General features: G+C 34.4%; 1 protein-coding gene across 2 annotated transcripts; it reads right to left on the bottom strand.

Annotated features, from left to right (window-relative positions):
- Positions 1–2268: 2268 nt before the first annotated feature.
- Positions 2269–19852, bottom strand: LOC129265811 (transmembrane protein 196-like). 2 transcript variants are annotated; one of them, XM_054903744.2, is made up of 7 exons: positions 19687–19852; positions 16119–16424; positions 13789–13845; positions 11952–12065; positions 10772–10957; positions 7971–8084; positions 2271–6031 (listed from the first exon to the last, which is right to left on the bottom strand). In XM_054903744.2, exons 2-6 carry the CDS (start codon positions 16344–16346, stop codon positions 7986–7988), a joined length of 684 nt encoding a protein of 227 aa, XP_054759719.2. In that variant the 5' UTR covers positions 16347–16424; positions 19687–19852; the 3' UTR covers positions 2271–6031; positions 7971–7985. The 2 variants fall into 2 exon arrangements, with proteins under 2 accessions (XP_054759720.2, XP_054759719.2); XM_054903745.2 differs by lacking the exon at positions 7971–8084 and having other exon boundaries at positions 2269–6031; positions 19687–19842.
- Positions 19853–21101: the final 1249 nt, after the last annotated feature.

The raw sequence follows: 21101 nt of genomic DNA, 5'->3' as shown, positions 1-21101 counted from the left end.
GCACCCCTCCCCCCCCCCCCCCCCCTGCTCTTCTACACACGATACCTCTTCCTCTTGAGACAATGTCACCTCTTCCTCATTATTTACCCCTTCTCCTCGTCTCTCATCTTCTCCCTCTCTGTCTGCCAGCTTGACTGCATGTCTTTCTCTCTCTCCCTCCCCCTCTCTTCCTCTGCACCGCCCCCACCCCCCTCCCTCCCCCTCTCTTCTTCAGCACCCCCCTCGCTCTTCTACACACGATCCCTCTTCCTCATTATTTACCCCCTCTCCTCGTCTCTCACCCTTTCCCTCTCTGTTAATTGTCTGCCAGCCTGACTGTCACCCCGTCTCGCTCTCTATCTTCTATCTCTATATCTCCACCACCCCCCCCCCCCCGTTGATTTTCATATTCACCTTGGATCTTGCTACCCCCACATCTTAACATTTCCCTATTCTTCCTCTCTTAATTAGAGAACGTTTATTTCCAATTGGTCTAATGCCAATTCGTCCATTACCAACTCGTCAACTATCATTTGGTCTACTATCAGTTCGTCCACTATCCACATGGTCTAATTGCCAATTCGCCCACTCACCATTTCTTCTAATAACCAGTTGGTCCAATAGCCATTATTTTAGTCCATTTACCATTTGGTCTAATTGTACTAAGTGTTATTGTGCAAAATGAATGAAAATGAAATGGATATTAGACCAACGGGTTTAGGAGACAAAATGGCCAGAGACGAAACGGTGATGATTGGACCAAATGGTTATTGGACCAAATGGTTGTTAGACGAAATGTTGATGGACGGAATGGCATTAGACTAAATGAAAGTAGACCATGTGGTGAAAGGACGAGTGCAGTAGACGAATTGGCAATTTGCCTTGGAGAAGACTAGAGTTCACCATAGTATCAAGTTAATTTTAATTTCAAATACCGTATATATAGAGCACAAACATAACCATGCAGTGCATCAGTAGAATCTCTCTTTGATCGGAATTAGTATGAGAAAATTAAGAGCATTTATTGTTTTCAGAAACGGCGCATGTTGGTATTGTGATAAGGCAAGTGGACCCCCCCCCCCCCCCCCCCGTGATATCACATGTATATTTCATTAGATCGATATTATTCTGTTGCAACGACGAATATATCTGGCTCTTAATCATCAATTGAGTCAAATCATTTTAGATTTCGGTAAAATTGTTATCACTTTTCGGGCGACAATACTTTTTACCCGGGGCCTTTTTCATTTGAAAATGACGTGGGGTGGGGTTGTTGACTGGGATTTGGGAAAGTTGTATGATAGACTATTAATTATTCATTTAATCATTTCGAAAGAAAAAATAATAATTCATTTAATCAAAATAGAATGCCTAAAAATTGTAGATAATTGAAAAAATGATTATCGATTCATGTACATGTATACTTATTTGCATGCCGCCCATAATCATCTCCTTTTTATGAAACACTTATAAGTCTTCAAAACAACGGTGCCATCTAATTTTGCCCTATGAAACTGAAATTAAGAAAAAAATGGGATAGGATTGGCCCATCTCAATGGATTGCCTTTTTTATTCGTTTATGCAAAGTGGTAAGCGCATACAAGGGATGAGAGTAGTCTGCAGGCACAGACCCTGATTGGAACTTTGGTCAATAAGTGTGCCTCCACGCAAAGACTAGCACATACAAAACTTGCTGTTCCTGAGCGAGAGAGCCTTCAGTACACAAGGCATGAGTAGGCTGCACATTCAGACCCTTAACTCGAGTGAAGGGTTTGCCCAGCAGACTAGGATGAGAGCGCAATGATTGTGGAAAATCGGCATTTTTTAATGAACCTTTAAAGGGGCAGAAAGTCAGAAACTGTCAACAACAAAAAAATGTGGGTGTCATTATGCAAGAAGCAAGGAGATTGAAACTTCAGAGGATGTGCCCCCTTAGATAGATTATCATCTGTGTAACAGCAAAGCGAAGCTAGAAGAAAGAGATATGAGATGAGAGTAGAAAGATGTAAGGTGCTTAATGAAGAAGGAGATAGCCAAGGTATGGAACACGGTGAGATGGGCCCGGTTTGAAGATAAGTGTGCTTGAGAAAAATCATTCAGTTAAAGCGATGTAAAAGAGAGCGAGACAATTGAATCCATATTTCTTCATTACGCCTTCAATGCCGATCCACATGTAATGCGGCGAAAGATCAAAGCGCGCCGCGTCTGGGGGAGAATAATACCATGTCTTCTGACTTTCACTTACGCTAATCAACGTCAAATTGATCCACAAAAAGGGAGTCCCGTCTTCCGATATTTCAGGCTTATTTGCTATGACATTTTATTGCATTATATTTTTCCAAGCGGCAAATATACATACAGCACACGGCAACAAATCTACATTAGTCACTATATGATACATATTTGCACTGAGATGTTCCATGCAGTTACTGCATATTTTTAGTGCATGATACACTCTCTATTTACATTTTTATTCCTTGCCTTCCGTTCGAAAAATGAATATCTTGCATCTGAATTTGATATTGCCACATTGATTAGTCACTTCAATGATTCACAAAATATTTCGATCGATAAAAAAACACATATTGGTATTACAATCAGTAATGTAATAACACGATATTTCAAAACATCTTCTATAACCAAACTCAAGGTCAGAAGTAACAAAAAAGCCTTAAAGAATCTTACTATAACAACATTTCCTTGAAGTGGAATTATTTGTACACAGAGGTCTGGTGTACATTTTAGATTGAAGGGTTATTTTAGATATGGTACAGAGGTTCTATAAATTTGTCTCATTCGGAATGACTTTATCAGAATAGTGGAAATCATTCGTAGTTGTTCTAATCAATATTTCTGAAATTCAGTATATTTATATGTTGTTTTGGAGGCCCTACCTATGTGAAAATCTGTGACAGGCCTATTAATCTTTAGAAATTCTTTACATTCAGTCCTATGCTTATTAAAGAGATACTCCAGGCTGAAGTACATGATTTGAAGAGATTAAAAAAAAATCAGACTAACAAAAGACTGAAAATTTGATCAAAATCGGACAAGGAAGAACAAAGTTATGACATTTTAGATCTTTGCATTTTCCAGGGAAACAGTTCTTGGCATGTCTTCATGAATATTCAATGAGCAAATTAATGATGCCATATCCCCACCTGTTCTTTTGTATGTTATTATATGTAATTATATTTATTCAAAATTTTACCTCCAAGAACTAAATAATGGATTGACAACTGATTTAGTGCATTAGATATTTATTGCTGAAACTTATTTCATCAATAACTTTGTTATTTGTTATCCAATTTCGATGAAATTTTTGGAATTTTGCTCTGTGAATTTTACTCTATTTATTGAGATATAAATATTTTCAGCCCGTACCATCCCTTTAATAATGGAAGGTGAAGGTGAAAGCTTGTTACTTCACAAAGTAGACTTCAATAACACCTTTCAGATTTACAAAACCTTCTTGTGCTCACGGGTTGCAAATACAAGAAATCACATGCGTGAGTCATAAGCGATAATATAATTATAATCCTTTCTCTTAAATCGATGACATAAATTCATCCATAATAATTATGCAAAGTCACAATTAGATTGGGGAAGCTTTATGGGTACAAAATCCTACACCGAATTTGTCATCATATTTTCAGTTACACGTCTGACCCGGTTTAAATTCCATAAATCCTACATGGGATATCTTATAAAAGTACAGAGAATATCTATCTCGAAAAAAAAAACATGTAATCAAAATTAATGTTAAATTTAATACAATAAATAGAAAGTTAATATCTGTGATAGACCTATCCAAAATAATTTCCAACTATTATACGCATACATAACCAGGTTATCAATCAGGTATAATGGCATTTATATTTTGCAGTCTCTATCATTGTATAACAAATGTATCTTCTCATATATTATATTAAACTTCAGTGGTGGATGAAATATTGTGGTGTATGTTTTCAAATAATCTAATCGTTATTTCGCACTTGAAACTGTCATGTTTAATTATTGATACAAATAACAATTAACCATCTCATGAATACAGTAAAGACTGGATTATGTACTTAATAATGTAATGTTATTGGTAATTCCGGTAACATCTCTTGCAACATCTCCTCTGTCAATCCATTTTCTTACGTATCTTTTAAAATCAATGATATGAAGAGAAACTTAACCTTCTTTAATTGCCCTTTGTGCATGCGAGTATGTTCCCTTTATGTTTATCACTGCACAGGTGTAGAAATTGATTATCTGACCAGGGGAATCTTGGTAACATTTCCCTGATCTACCATCCAAGCACACATCATGATAACTTCAAAATATCACAGGACGTTATTCCTTTTCAGATCGAGTGGCGTTTTAAATCACCACCTGGGAAGGGAAAAAATATATTCTAAAATTTTAAGATATATTGCATGATGTAAAGCAATACTTATCCAAGTAAGTAAATTTCATTTCGATTTCCATTTTAATTAAACGTTTACAATAAGCACAATTCAAAATAATCTGATGAATCATGACGTTTTAAGAATTATTATAAATTATTGATGCACTCAAAGGTCAAGTCCACCCCCTAGAAAAGATTGATTTAAATGAATTTCCATATCAAATATCAGGGGCGGCACCTGGGTATTTTGAGGGTGGGGGGCAAGACGATTTTTCGCTGAAATGAAGTAAGGAGTTACATAATATGCTTTTTTTCAACTTTCGTCCTTTTTCTCCCTGATTTTCTTTCTTTTCCCCTCCCTTTTTGGTTCTTTTTATTTTATTAATTGAAAATCATATAGGGGCGATCCCCCTGTCCCAAGTATCTTCAAATCCCTCTTGGGTGTTATTTTTTTTTTCATGAATCGAATATCATCGAGGAGCAACCGTCCCTGCCTGAAATCTTCAAATCTGCTTAATCAATTTTCATGGGAAATAAAAACAGAAAGTCATCAGTTGAATATATCTTGGAATAACATGTCCATAGGAGATACAGGGGATACTGAACTTACTCATAACCTTTGTAAATTATTAAGGGGAAAATACTGTAACTTATTTGGTCTTAAGATATCAAGATGAATACTGTCTTTTCTTAAATAGATTATCGCCAAGTTATTAAAAAAAACTGTAGGTCTATCATCAATACCATACTCTGGCATGGTAGTGAATATGTAGATGCATGTATCGATCCTAACAATTATTAAATCGCAAATATTTCGACAGAAATCTTTATTTTTTCGAACTATTTATCAACAGTGTACAAAATGAAGAGCTGCATTAAATATTTTAGACTCTAAATCTTTTTCAACATAACAAAATGGTTTAACCTGTGATGCATTACAAAAAAAGTAATGAACAAGACTTTGACCATTAAAGTGGACAAAATTAATTTGATCTTAAATATCCGTCAAAGAAAACAATGAAAGTCACTTAATCAATGATAATTATGATCAAGCCCGATGAAGCAAGAATTCGGTCTTTCGTCTCTACAAATCTTGAGATTTTGATTAGTGTTTAGGTTAGTTATAGCCAAACTTAAAAAAGAGAAAACTGTAAAAATTCAAAGCTGCAAAAACAAACAAACATTCAGAAAGTAAAAACTATAATTACATTCAAGTATATTTTGCTCTTTTGCTATTAAACATCGTGTGTATTAATCTGTTGAATAGCAATGAAATTTTATCAGGTAAAATGTCATGACCTTTTATACTAATTGAAATATTTCACTTTGGCACCACCTAAATATTCGTGACAGATTTGATTTATTTCAAATAGCCAGTCACATATACAAAAATCTTACTACAAGTTGGCAAAGATTTGGTCAGCCTTATTATCTTATAAATGTAAATAGAATACAAATCCTACATTTCTGCACTTTTACATACAAACTTTCGTAAAAAGTGTTATTTTGTGTATCAGGGTATATATTTTGACTGGCGTTGTGCTTGCATGATACAGTCCTCGCCTGAGATGGCGCTCTTCAAACTCGATGATAGCGGATTGATTTGGCGCGTTCTTTCTCCATCTTCTCCAACACTTTCCTCTCGTGCTCCCGTTGCTATGGGCAACAAACAAATTGAGCAAGAGAAATGAATGGCGTGCACGAACGAAAGGAACATGTTTACGTCAGAAAGGAGGAGGTGAAGTATTGGGGAAGGATAGGGCAGTGACACCGTGTGCCATATTAACGGGATAAAAAGAGATCAGAGAAGATGGAGAGGAAGAAGGAGGGGGAGAGAGAGAGGGGGAGGGGGTAGAGGGGAGAGGGGGGAGAGAGACATAGATAGAAAGAGAGAACTGGATGAAAGAAAGGGGAAAGAGGGGGGCTGGGAGTGATAATAAGACTATAGGGGGGGGGGGCAAAGAAAGACAGGGAAATGGATGGGGAAAAGTGAGGGAGAGAGAGGAAGTGGGAAAGGGGAGGGATGTCCACTCTAAGAATTATATTTTAAAGTTCAGAAAAAGACATCATAGATTCAGACATAGATACAATTCAAAATCCACATAGTTATCAATGTTATATCAATAAATCTTAATAAAGATGAGGACAAAACAAAACAAAGAAAAATTACGGGGAAAAATGTATAAACAGAAGTGAGTTATTTCCATAGCCTTCTGTCGGATGACACTCCTTTGGTGCTGATAACATCTCTCCTCTGTCAAAATGATTACATATAAATCAGAATTTGAAGAAAATCAGTTAATGTAAACTATACTCAATACATTGTTCACATGTTCACGCGTTGTCTCCATCTCATTCGAAGATTCTTTTTGTGATAACAACAAAATAATGAGACACAGTATGCAATGGAAAATCATAATTCCGATTTCGGAAAGCCTAGAAAATGTTGTTTATATTATCATTGAACAGGGCGTGAGGTGTTTTACTTAGTTTTCGTGTTTTTTTTTTTTTTTTTTTTTTAATCGAGCAACATTAAAAAGAATGATGAATGGTGACTTTCGTCAGTTGAAACCAGATCGTAATAATGCAAATATTTGTAACAATGAATAATAATGATCATTAGATTCAACCATTATTGTTCAACATTATTTACATTTCGAACATAATTTAGAGGCGCATTATTGCAATAAAATTATTCTGTATCCTAAATTTTCCAAGGAATTGAAATAATAATAAAATGTGTCGTAAAAGCAGTGAATAAAGACAAAATAACTATATATTTTATCTAGGCGGTGGGTGAGGGGTGGACATGCTTTTTTTTTATACCTCTATTAACCAATTCGTAAAGAAAATTGAAATAAATTATTATAAAAGTAATAGCTTGCGAATTAAATCTCACTGCTGCTGTAAGCTGGGCCACAACAAGTCTAGGAAATTCAATCAACACGTTTACCTTTGCAACGAAATGACTAAGGGCACGGGAAAACAACCACAAAAAAGGGAATTTATAACAATAGTGCTCCACATAAAGCATTTGTATCTAATATTAATACATTTGAGCGGTAAATTGCGACTGTAGGACAGAGTATCACAGAATCTTGCTATTCAGCAACAAATATCGAAACATATTTTAAACAAAAAACAGTGACCTTGAGCTTGGTAATTTCTAAGCTTTGCCAATTAGTTTGAACTGAAAAGCTAAACATAAGAGTTTCTTGATTGGATCAGAGCATTCTGGGTATTATGAGTAGTTGTGTTCTTGTAAGTATTTTCGGTGTCAGTCGAAACGTTAGTCAAGAAGTTTGGAAATTCAAATTGGTGAAAATAGTTTTTCTCGAAATTTCTTTAAAAAAAAACAAACCCAGGTAAGTCAATCATAAATCTAGTTGTCACCTTATATAAATAAGAAATAATTTTATTTGCCTCTAGTCAACACATTTTGAATTATGATAATGATGGTATTTCAGGATTTTAACCAAACTTAAATGCTTCAAAATGTAGTACTATACATGGTTGCCCCAGGGAAGCGTTATAGAAGAAGTGGAAACTTTTGGAAGATACCTTCATTTGACACTCTCGTTGTCTATGTTCTCACCTTGGTTGGGATTAGTTAATCCGTGTCTAATCCTTGATCTCTTGATTTTGAGCTGAGCAAAGGCAATGTCGTCTTAATAGTCAACCAGCCCGATCTATTGGGGGCTTCTTTTGCCTGTGGAAGGTGAGGGTGTATTCCGCCCCGAAATATATCATATAATCAGGGGCTAATTTGAAGCACAATGCAGAGTGTTTTTTTGTTAGAACGCAAGACGAATGTACAAGGCCGTTTCACACAGATATAGTGGCCGTTAGAGACAGGTAGTCGTTATAGAAGAGGTAGTCAGTATATCAGAGAGAGTGATGTCTAATCAAACTTCCACACGCTATTTTATTCACACCATGCTCGTTATAGAAAATCTAATGTGAGTTATAGATCAGAGGAAAGGGGTTATCACTTTGCAAAGTCGGGTGCCGAAAGGACGCCGAGATAAGCGACATACGCAGCTTCGGCGCTGCTCGTGTAAATTTCAGAATATTTCGGAAAGTTACACGTCAATGCCAATTTCAACTTTATAACGAAGAAAATGAAGTAGTCAATATTTTTCTATACCATCGAATAGGCCATGCACCCCCCACAGTATTCTTTTTATCTAATACCGCAAAATTTCGGGTCCTATGCATTCGGCAAAGTGACAGAAAAGGAATGCGTTATCGTTATGCTGCTATGTCTAGAAGAAATAAAGTAGGCGTAATGTTATAAAGAAAACAAACATGCCAAAAAGCACACTTCACATGAAAAGAAACACATTCAACACGCATGGAAATAAAAAATAAAATTTGATAGAAACACGATTAGCATAGGAACATATTCAAGTGGAAATTCCAGAAATAAAGGGGTTTTGGAGGATGCTCGAACCTATTGTATTTCTCGTCAACATTTCCTCCTTATAATTATGTCGGTTGTATTATATTATGATTGCTTGCAATTTGTACTTTATCCGACCGCAACTTCTTTGGCATCAAATTTACAACAACAATCAATTCACTATAGTTTTAAAATGTTAAAGAGAAAAAAATATAAAATGTAAGTATGGAATAATAAACGACATGAAAAGAAAAGTGCTAATTCATGTCTGATAAGTTATATTTAAACAATGATCCAATAATGATGTTGTTATCAACACCGTTACTCAGGAAACGGATGGGGAAAAAATAAAGAATGATGATAAGATAATTACTATACGAAAATGACAGAAATCATGCGAAAATAAGACCGAAGATATAAACTACAGTTTAATATTTACATGGATTTATGAGAAGCTGATTTACTTTCACAAAACGGAAATGTATTATCAAGGAGTTACGCTGGATGATAACATAGGGATAGAAATTCGGAAAAATTCAAATACCAGTCTAAAAAAGCCACTTCTACGATGAAATATGAAACATAAATGTCACACAATTATGTATATCTCATTAAGCAACATTATATATATTGCTTCAAAAATATACGATGTATATCTGATGGTATAAATATAGGTTATGTGATATGTGAGTATAATCATATTAATTAATGTTAAACGAACAATAATATGAAAATGATTACATGGCTACATATTCTATTAAGTGCACTGTGAAAAAAATGCTGATGAAACGGTGTGTCAAGAACCATGAAAGTAATAGGAATATATTGTCCATGATAAATAATATGTATATATATCCAACTGCATAACTGCATAATGTAAAAATCCACTCCAAGCTGTTATACGGGTATTGATAATGTTCGAAATATTTTCTGAACTAGGTTTTTCTAACATAAATAGGTAAATGCATGCGAAATGTGTAAAAACGTGATTCATTGAAAAGAAAATCATGAAGTAATTAGTTTTCTGAGTCATTTAAGAATTTATTCACATATATTAACATAGAAAAGGATAATTTGGAAATAAAAGTGTGCAATTATGTTGATTCATCTTATACTGTCTCTTTATATCCTCCAGATATTCAATGCGGATGTGCATTCTGTTGTATTTACCAATATATGAATATAATATCAGACAGAAACTGAGTTGCAAGACTGTCTTTACACCTCGTTTGTGATGTTTTAAAACTAAGCATTCTTCCTAATAACTTCCCTAGACAATTAAAATAAATGGACTTGAAAATCGGTACAAAATATGATTCTAATAACCTCTACAAAAATAAAAATCCTCGATAGGCCTATACAGTATACACAAATTTTTGGTCGATTGAAACTTACAAAAATCATATCTCTACAATAACCAATATGAAGTTAGTGCTATTCTGAAGATTATTTATTTATTTATTTGAAATGAACAAAGTGATGCAATTTACAGTTGTTCTTTGTCCCAACTAGACCTAACTTTCTTGAATTGAAAAGTCGCATTAATTTCAAGCATTCTGTAATAATTATTATTTTCCCATAATCACGTACGCAAACACACACCTGTCAATTATTTCATCTTTAAAAGTATTCACACTGCTGCGGTAATGTTTAATTCATCTGTCTTTTCTCTGTTTTCCCCTGTCTTGTTTGGGTTTTTTTGGCCTGTTTGTTCGTAATGATTTGTCTTTGATATATAAAAAGGGGAAGACTGATATCTGCTGAGTAGAAACAAAATTTATGTGGGATAATAAATACCAACAAAACGATAACAACTAGGCCTATTATTACCCCGGCTGCCACTTTATTCTGCACCTGATTTCATTCAAGAAAGTTAATCTTTCAGGTACCCATTCGCCTCACCCGGGTCGAGAGCGGCGACATATCAGTTTCTGGGAGAAATATCTTGTAGGGACTGAACAATTTGCCAGAAAATTGTCTAGCTTCAAACTAACCTGTCTAATTTGTTCTTGTCGCTGTGCGATAATCTGTTCTCTTGTGATCACTCGTTGCCCGCCGGCCCGAAGTGCCTTGCGGACATGCTGGCCTACCAGGCAGCTAAACAGGGCGCTCAGGGCACAGATAAAACTCTCCGCTCCTGCTATACCCAATGCGATATTGATGACAGGATCTACATTGTCCTGAGACAAGGCAAAGGAACAGAGCATGGTTGTTTAATTCAAATAACTGATTATAGTGAAAATATCTTGAGACAAGAAAGGACAGGGCATGGTTGATGAACTCAAATAACTGAAAGACAAGAAGGATACACTATAAGAAATTGAATGTTAAATCAACATTTGAAAGGTTGGAGGAGTGACAACCTTTTCCAAATGTTACATCCAACCTTGTATAAAGCTGAATCCAACATTTTAAGTGTTGGGTAGAACCATTTAAAGTGGTAAATGCAACATTTAGAAAATGTTGTCACTCCTCCAACCTTTCAAATGTTTAGTTAACATTTCTTTTTTTAGAGTGTAGAAGTAATATTTGGACTGTGCTTCTCGGCCAATCAAAATCAAGGAAAGCTGTCAGATCTAAAAACCTGTCGTACAAATTATTGATGAAAGGCTCCCCAGGAGAACTTTTCATGAAAGGACTTGTCGTATGTTTAATCGGACAAATTCCATTATATATCTGACATTAACCGAAGTAACAATGCTTCTCAACCCAATAAACGTCCTTGTTGCATGACGTATCCTTTAAAAAAAAATCTAAATTCCATAAACATGTGTTTTGTAGTTATTATATTAATAGGTCAACATCTACCGTAGATCCTGCACTAAAAAAAAAGAATTAGCTAAAATAAGTAGTCAGCTGGTTGTGTTTTTGTGTTGTGTGGTTGATTATAATTAATCAAACAGTGGCAGATCTAGGTAGGGGCACATCCGGCCCGTGCCCCACCCCTCCCCTTTTGAGTGACAAAACATATTTCTAGGAGAATATGTCATTGAAACGGAAGTGGGGATCCCTTTTTTTGTTGGTTGTTACATTTTTCCTGGACAAAAATGCCCCCACTTGATAAATCCTGGATCCGCCCCTGTAAACAAATAGGACTGAAAATGACAGTTGCATCTCGTTAACCTGTCATCTAGCCATTATTTTTTCTTACAATATTATAGTGGGCCGACTTACCTTAAGGAATGTCTGTCCGTCTGTTGTGTGGTTGACTAGACCAAGTCTCAAGAGCTGCATATCGATGATACCAACCATGAGACTGATTATGCAGAACGACGAAAAACAAAATATCTGTAGAGAGGGGTAAAATTATTTCATCTATGATTAAAGAATTCAGTTTCATAGTCAAGTAATTCAATACAAAGTTAATTTACCAAAATATTGATAGTTCCCTCGCGCTTTGCGAAACATTGGGGAAAATTTACGAAGAATAGAAACCGTTCATACATATCAGTAGACTATCCTCTGCAGGTACTTCTTCAAAGTGGTTAAACCTTGAGGCTGCGAATTTTTTGTTTGTTTTTGCAATTCACCAAAAGTTCCGAGTATAATTATATACAACCATCAAAAGCATAAAATATTTGTTTATGATTATCGTTATTTTCAGTTTTTCTATTTCATTAAATAAAACAAAACAGTTTAGAAGCAGCTTTCCAGCTTTGACTACAGACAAATAGGAACCTTTGAGGGAGATATCTTCAATAGCCTTTAATTCCACAAACATCATTGCTACAGCTCACCAAATAGATAAGATATAAGTCGAATCGTCGACAAAAGTACATACTGCATGCCACATTATGTATGCACAATGCGTGAAATACACCGTAGCCAAAATCCATGATCCATGCAGATGGCATGTACAATTTCTACTAACACCCTGGATGATGTCATATCATGTCATAGTATGGACTATTGAATGGCACTAATGACTTCCATTAGAATAGTCTTGTTGACTGTTCATGTTACATTTTGTGAGACAATGTTAGAGGTCAGAGGCATAAAAAGTACATTTCCTGGCCAAGATTATGCGTTGATGTTCTCAAATAGATGGTATTTAGTCGCAGATCATTAATCTCATGGTCCATCGTTGATTTAGGAAAATGGGACAGAGATGGTTATGAAAACTAAATAGAAGAACTTTAACATTTTGCTGACGGTTGCATGACCAAGAACGTGATGAGAATGACAAGTGTGTTAGAGGATTACAATATTTTGATTTTTTTTTTTTTTTTTTTTTTTTTTTGGGGGGGGTCATACTATGATTCGGACGGCACTAAACAGGTATGTTGCAAATCCACACTTCGAATGTAGGATAGTATTCTTTTAATACACCCCCTCCCCCAAAAAATAATTAAAAAAAATAAAATAAAACAATTACACTCATCAGATAAACACGTGGCTTGGTAAATGCATTTATGTGTGCCCAAAGGTCGAGGTCTACTTTTTCTGAAACCATGATTTGAACCTAGGGGGCATTTCATCAACATTTTCCAACTGACAACTTTCCGTGATTTTGATTGGATAAGAAGCAAGGTTCCTATTGTAACTGTCGGATAAAATGGGGATTGTCAGATGAAAAACGTTTGACAAGTTCTTTCATGAAACACTCCCCAGAACTGTACCAATTTTTCCTATGGTGACAAAAGAGGGCGACATATCGAATTGGCTTATCGGGTTAAATTAAGTGAACTGAATAAAGACAGCATTTTTAGAACTGCTTCGGTGAAAATATTGGTAATCAGAAGAGAAGAAGAAGAAGAAGAAGAGAAAAGGCACGAGAAGGTCAAAGAGACAGGGATGAAGGTATAAAGAAAAGATAAAGGAGACAAATAAGTATATGGAGTTGAAGGAGAAGGGGAATCGTAGATAAATATCAAATACATAATGTCAACCCATTAACTTCACAATGTTATTAAATGAACCGTAACATATATTTTTCTTGAGAATTAATGATGATTGATTTTTATTTGAATTTGTAATGAAAATGGAATATGACAATTTTAATTTTACTTACTGTATATGGAGTACTTCTCTTAGCAGACACTATTCCAAAGACACCGCAAAAGAAAAACTGTTGAATGGAAAACAAATGATCGATAGCCATATTGCTTTGATGAATGATAAAAATAGGATTATCCAATGATATAAACAAAAAAAATTGTCATATCGTCAAACGTCTATTCTTAGATCATGTGCAGCATATCACCATTAAAGCGAAGTCAGTTTATACACAAAATACCTTCTATAATCATCATTTTATATAAACTAATAAAAAATGTGAGAATAGACTCAATTAATTTCATCAATGACTCGATGAACTCATTTTTCCCCACCATCTCTTCATTATTATTTTTAAATAAATGTTCATGATTTCTTTTTTTTAATTATCAAAATGTAAACGGTAGTTTTGAATGTGATTTACACTGATTAAGTTCAATTTAATTCATTGTATTCAATCCGAATTTTCAAAATCAATATACAAATTACACATGAATGCACAATTATTGAAAATATTGTTTAAATGATTAGGGTGCCCCTAAAAGCAGAAGCTTGATGAATGGGACACCCAATACATAATATACATAAAGTTAAAAGTACATAAAAGTGAAAAAGTAACAACAATAGATACAACCAATACAGAATAAATAAGACGGTAAACCTACAGGGAATGGGGGGGGGGGGGGTCAGGGAAAGGGTATGAAAAAGAATAATGTAACTATTTGGCATACATAGTTATGAATTAAATTTTGAGTTTGGTTTTAAATGCTGTAACATTAGTGCTATGAATAACATTGGAAGAGAGTGAATTCTATATACGAGGACCAGTGGATTTAAAATAATGCATATGACTGATTGACTGCTATTGGCCTTTGGGTAATTGAATTTAGAGTGGGAACGAGTATTGTAATGATGGTAATCTTTATTATATTGAAATAGATTTATTATATTGAGGGGTGCTAAGTTGTGATTAACATAGTACATTAAAATTGCTATTTGAATTTTGTGAATATAAAAAATTGTCAACGTGTTTAATGTAAAATAATGGGCGTGACGGAGCCAGCTATATATACAAGAGGAGTTAGAACAGTGTATGGGGTTTAGTTTTGTAGTGCCACAACTTGCCCAAGTGATATTACCACAATATATATAAGGAAGTAATACACAATCGCAAAGCAAAATCAAATTGTTTTCTTAAAGATTATAGGACCTACGTAATTTAGCTAAAATACATTTTAGCTAACACATTTAGCCAAAATATTCCTTGACATCCTATTACTAAAAAAAAAATCGGTGTTAATTGTAAGACAATTTATCATCTAGTACAAATCCTTTAAAAAATTACGGAATTTATCAATTTTAAAGTTACATTTCTAATTTTGATATTGAAGTCAAAAGCTACATTTTGGGATAAATGAGGTTTCGGAAATAAAATAAGTTTTGTCATAATTAACAACGAGTTTGATTGCATCAAACCAATCACATATTACATAATTCAATACACAGAGTTGTTATGGGTAGAAATGATAGTCGTGTCATCAGCAAAAAAAGAAAAACAAACATAATTAAAGAATGAAGATGCTGAACATAAACTATTTATTTAAAAAAATAAGGAAAAGAAGCGGGCCCAGTATGGAGCCATGGGGGACTCTATACTGGGCGATCGAATATTGAGAATCATAATTGTTAAACGAAGTGTAGTTTTGTTGATCAAGAAAGTAGCTCTGAAACCAATCCCACACTGCGCCCCTAATACCGTAATGAGATAATAGAGTAAGTTTTGGTCTATAATGTCCAAGGCTTTTGATAGGTATAAGAATATTCCAAATGAGTGGTTAATATTATTCATAGTTAGGGGAGCATTGTTTAAGTCAATTAACGCATGCTCCATGATTGCCCTACCCTATAAATCGATACTGACAGCTTTTTAATATTCTGTTATTATCTAAGTGGGAATTCAGTCTTTTGTAAACAATTTTCCAGGATTTTTAGAAAAGCATGATAACAATTTAATAGGCTGGTAATTTGAAAATGTATGTTTATCACGTTTTTTTTTTTAACTAGAATGATTTTTCCGATTTTTAAGCTATTAGGTACTTTACCAGAACACTGGTTCATGATATAAGTACCAGTGACTTGATAGAAGAAAATTCACGAACCCAATATAATAACAAATGATTTCTATTATGAATATAATCTGGATTATCTATTTTAATCTTTGAAATAGTGTCTAAATTTTTATTTATCTTTAAAAATCCATTCAGTTGTGTTGCTCGTTTTAATAGTGCATTCTCGAACGTTAAAATGAACAAGTCCATTAATGTTATAAGTTTCCTTTGAACTTACACAAACACCACTCCATATCGGTGATACCGTGTGCGCGAGCCAGATGTGCGCGTCACTGTAGAGGATCACTCCCACTACCACACTGGGGAGGCCCAGGATCATGTGAGGGACGGAAAGAAGGACTAAAAGTGCAGTGACCGAGCAGCATCGAAGGCATGTGATCTTCCGTTTCTCATCTGCTTCCGGGTTATTGCTCGAAGCGGACGTGTCTACCACCCCAGAAACCATGTTGCAGCAAAGTAATAAAGTGAAATTACGGAGCAAGACTTAATCGGACCTCCTCCTTCTCTGTCTCGTCTGGATGATCTATAGAAGTAATTTATGAAAAGTAACTGCATTAAAAATCATTTGAGGACACCTCTTAATGCTACCGATATTTTGTCATAATAGGAGACGATATAAGAATTACATATTTGTAATACATTTTGATCATATATTGTTTCCAATAATAATACTAATCATCATCATTTTATTATTACTATTAGGCCTATTTACAAATTACAAAGTTACAAGTATTACCGATCATTTTTGTTTAAATGTCATACCAATTGTTTTGGGGTTAATATGAGATAACTTAATAACTAAAATCTGCCTGTAATATATTTACCCCCCCCCAAAAAAAAAAAAAGAGAAAGTAGAAAAAAAATAACCAGGACAGCATGCATATTTACATCTCTCTTAAATTCAATAATAATCACAAACGTGTCATTTTTATCAGTACTATTTAATATATATGCATGCCTCATACTCAATGGGCAGTAAGAACAAATTCCAGGGGATCACCAAATTAGATAAGTGTTACTACAGCTTGTCAGTAAACCTAATGGGAGATATAGTTTTCATCATTAATCCATGACATTGTCACGAATCAAAATGGAGTATGTAACCATTAAGTATGGGATAGAAAGCAAAGCTATGAAATAAGACCACCTTTTTTGGATTGATACTGTAACGGATGGGTGGTATACGAAAAGCATTCACCGTAATGGCTCATGATTATTTACATAAATCAAAATAATGGATTGATTGCGCAAAATCAATTTAAATTAATTTCAAGCGTTATTTGACATTTCAGGAAAAAGCAGTATAAGTAATAATAAAAACCATAATCTCATATTTGAACTGTTTTGATAATATATTCTTGTAAGTTTCAAATATTTTATGTAATTATTGGAATGATTCATATTTTATTGAGTAGGCCTACAGTTCATACGTTTATAGAGAACATTTTATAAATATTCGAATGGATTTTTTTTCACTTCAAAGAGCCTTTTGAACATACAAGGATCGAGAGGTGAAGTACAAATATATAATAAAAGGTTTTTGCAGGAAAGATGAAAGAGTTTTGCATCAATTTCGTCATGGTAAATATTATGTATAGGTTAAAATTATTTATTATTTATTATTACAATTATTTGATTAAAACACGACACATATCTTTATAATAATCATCATACTTTTGAAACCGTAAAACATTTTATGATATCATGCCCTTTGTATGCAAGACAAATTATCGCAAATCGAAGGTTAGGAATCCTTAACTAACTACCTTATTCACAAAGGAAGAACAATTCGCAGCCATTTTAGCCTTCATAAACAGCATTAGAAAATGTATAAAGAAATATGTAGAAAAAAACATGAAATTTTATTAGGCTCGAAACTTCTTGAAAACTGACAAACTAAAGGTTATTTACATTATTTTGAAAGTGTATGTTGCATGACATATGTACAGAGAATAAGAGAGCATTTGTTTATGGAGATATTCAGGGAGATAGCATTATTCCCTCCTTCTGTTTTATTTTTCCTGCTCGGTCAATTGTTGAATAGAAAAGATTGTGAACATATTATTTATGCAAACACACATTCATTCGTAATGCTACGGTCACAAATACCTTTACGAGGGAGGGTGTGTGTGTGTGTGTGAGGGGGTGTGTGTGTGAGAGAGAGAGGGGGTGTGCATATGGGTGAGGTTGAGGTATGACTGGGTATATTGTGTGTCTGTGTGATTGTGTCGGCCTAAATTATGTAATTTATTGTGTTGCCAACACAAATCAAAGATTAGGCCCTAATGTGTGTGTGTGTGTTTATGAAATTATTTACTTTGCAATCTATGGAACAAAGTACATTATATCGTACAAGATTTATATTAGGCTGAAAACTTCTTGAAAACTGAAAAACTAAAGGTTATTTACATTATTTTGAAAGTGTATGTTGCATGACATATGTACAGAGAATAAGAGAGCATTGTGTTTATGGAGATATTTACGGAGATAGCATTATTCCCTCATGTTTTATTTTTCCTGCTCGGTCGTTTGTTGAATTGAAGAGATTGTGAACATAATTATTATTTATGCAAACACACATTCATTCGTAATGCTACGGTCACAAATACCTTTACGAGGGAGTGTGTGTGTGTGAGAGAGGGGGGGGGGGGTGTGCATATGGGTGAGGTTGAGGTATGACTGGGTATATTGTGTGTTTGTGTGATTGTGTCAGCCTAAATTGTGTAATTTATTGTGTTGCCAACACAATTCAAAGATTAGGCCCTATTGAGTGTGTGTGTGTTCATGAAATTATTTACATTGCAATCTATGTAACAAAGTACATTATATCGTACAAGATTTATAATATAAACATTGGGGGAATCCCCGGCGTAAAGGTTAATGTTTATGTATAGATGTGTGTGTGTGTGTGTCTGCGAGTGTGGGTGTGCATGGGTATATGTGGAGGCATTTGTGCTAGTGTGTATGCGGCGAATACAGGCCTTTTGTAAAAATTGATTTCTGTTTGATATAATGTGATGATATCGAATCATATAAACACGCAAGTTTCCTTTGAAAAAAAAAATGCTAGAATAATTATATTCATTGATTGCAGAAAGGCAGCGTATGATAGCTATTTGAATGATGCATTTTAGCAGTAAAATAAAAACTTCAATGGTGAGACCTGCATACATTACTGGACCAAATATTATGCCCATGGCATGTTTCCATTCGGTGTACAATACATTATATTTGAAATGAGAACCTACAATGTTGTTTTATTCTTCACCGGTCTAGCCACACTGTATTCTAAATGTATAAATTTAAAAAAAGAAATGTCACACAACCTTACCATTGACTGTATCATCTAACAGTGTGGAAACATTATGCTAGTCATTAATGGCACATTGGCTTAAGCAAATAGTAACGTTTTTCCTATGTAGCTTAGAATAAGACAGCTACATTTATTGTTGTGCATAATAACATTACCTATATCACAGTATTTATATCTTAACGGCCTCCACCTTATAGCATCCGAATTTTGGGTGTGAGAAAAAAAATTGTGAATAGAAAGGGTCTAGGTCTAGAATATTTCCAAAAGAGAATATATCTATTTAAAAATAGCATAGAATTGGAATAACGACACATTTTTCATGATTATAAAAAATAAAATCAACGATGATGATCACATTGAAAACCGAACAGCATTGTCATTGAGTTACAGCTATCTAAGGAAGATGTTAAAATACCACTTCTTCACTGGGGAATATTTGGGACAAATTTCGTCGCAATAAAAGCAATCTTACCTTGCAGAAAGCAAATGTAGTAGCAGCTTACCACACAGTGACAGTCATGTATGCAACCCTTTATCCGAATGATGCAGATGATACATGAACCGCCATTCCAACGCTTTCCCTACCGTGGAATAAAATACCAGTAGCAATGCCCAGTTCTCTGCTTCTGTCTATGTGTGTCTCCCTCGCACAGAGCATAGCGACGCCACATGCACACACACACACACACGCGTATAGCTTTATTCGTTCGACACACACACACGGTGAGCATCAGCTGCATTGTCTTCTTGGAATTGGTGGCGTCAAAATCGGCAGGGTCCGTATGTCGACAGGTCACAAAATTCATATCACAATTTCTTACCTTCCGCATTCTCGTTTAATGCCTATTAAGAAAATATATAATTATTGTTTGCAATTAACTATAATCATTACAGATTTTTCAAATATTCTCTTGATAATGTCGTTATTTTGCATTCATATTACCCAAAAAAAGTATTATTGATATTTATATATGTTCATGCTTTGAATGTATTTGTGTAAAACTATTTCAATATTATTTCTTATTAAATATTGCTGAATTCAGCTTATGCTATTATGATATATTATTATTATTATTATCATTATTATAAACAATGAATATGAAATCGATTCTTTATTCCGGAGCTGGCTGAGAGTTTGATATACAAAATGTTCGATGGTCCTATTATGATCACATTATGATAATGGTCAAGGAAACATGTTGCTACCGGGTCATATGGAACCTGAAATTGAACCTGCATACTTGAGGGTTCACAAAATACCAATTCCTGCAATTTTATTATCTACGGGGTCCCAGAGAGCAGACTCAAATGATCCAGATGTCATACAATTGATTTATTTCACTGAAAACATACATGGATCATTCTTTTTGCAATACAGTGTAAACTGGGGTTCACAAAAATACCAATGCCAGCAACTTAATCCTGTACCGGGGCCCAGACAGTAGGCCTGGAGGGCCCCACAAACATGAAAACATTATGATTTCAATTGAGGATGAAAAAAAAAAAAAAACTATCAATGACAGAAACTTTCTTTTGCTCACCAGGCAAAACAGAAGCCCGGAAGGGATAAACGTGATTTCTTTTATAGCTGAAGATATACATGGGCAAAGATGAGAAAAGTAGATGAAAAAAAAAAGAAATCAACAAAACTGAATGGATGAGTGAGTAATTGAGCAAAATGGTGGTTTTCAACTTTGCCCTAAAAAAGCACAAAAATCTTCAAAACCATTCCTCGTGGTTCTGAGGAGTTTTGAATAATAATAATAATGATAATAATAAGGGTGGATTCTTTTAAAGCGCATACATCCGTCAGGCTTGACGCTCATGAACTTGTATTAAAAGTACAAACTTTTAAACTTAATGGTATACGGAGCTAAAAAAAAAACT

The sequence above is a fragment of the Lytechinus pictus genome, chromosome 7, assembly GCF_037042905.1.
Source record: "Lytechinus pictus isolate F3 Inbred chromosome 7, Lp3.0, whole genome shotgun sequence".
NCBI lineage: Eukaryota > Metazoa > Echinodermata > Echinoidea > Temnopleuroida > Toxopneustidae > Lytechinus > Lytechinus pictus.
This window is presented reverse-complemented; position numbering and strand designations above follow the sequence as displayed.

Excerpts from the sequence above, each read along its gene's own strand:
- LOC129265811 (XM_054903744.2), bottom strand. The coding sequence starts at position 16,346 with ATGGTTTCTGGGGTGGTAGACACGTCCGCTTCGAGCAATAACCCGGAA. Across the intron at positions 12,066-13,788 it reads AGAGAAGTACTCCATATACA|ATATTTTGTTTTTCGTCGTT; the intron begins GTAAGTAAAATT and ends CCCTCTCTACAG. Across the intron at positions 8,085-10,771 it reads GACAAGAACAAATTAGACAG|GCAAAAGAAGCCCCCAATAG; the intron begins GTTAGTTTGAAG and ends CACCTTCCACAG.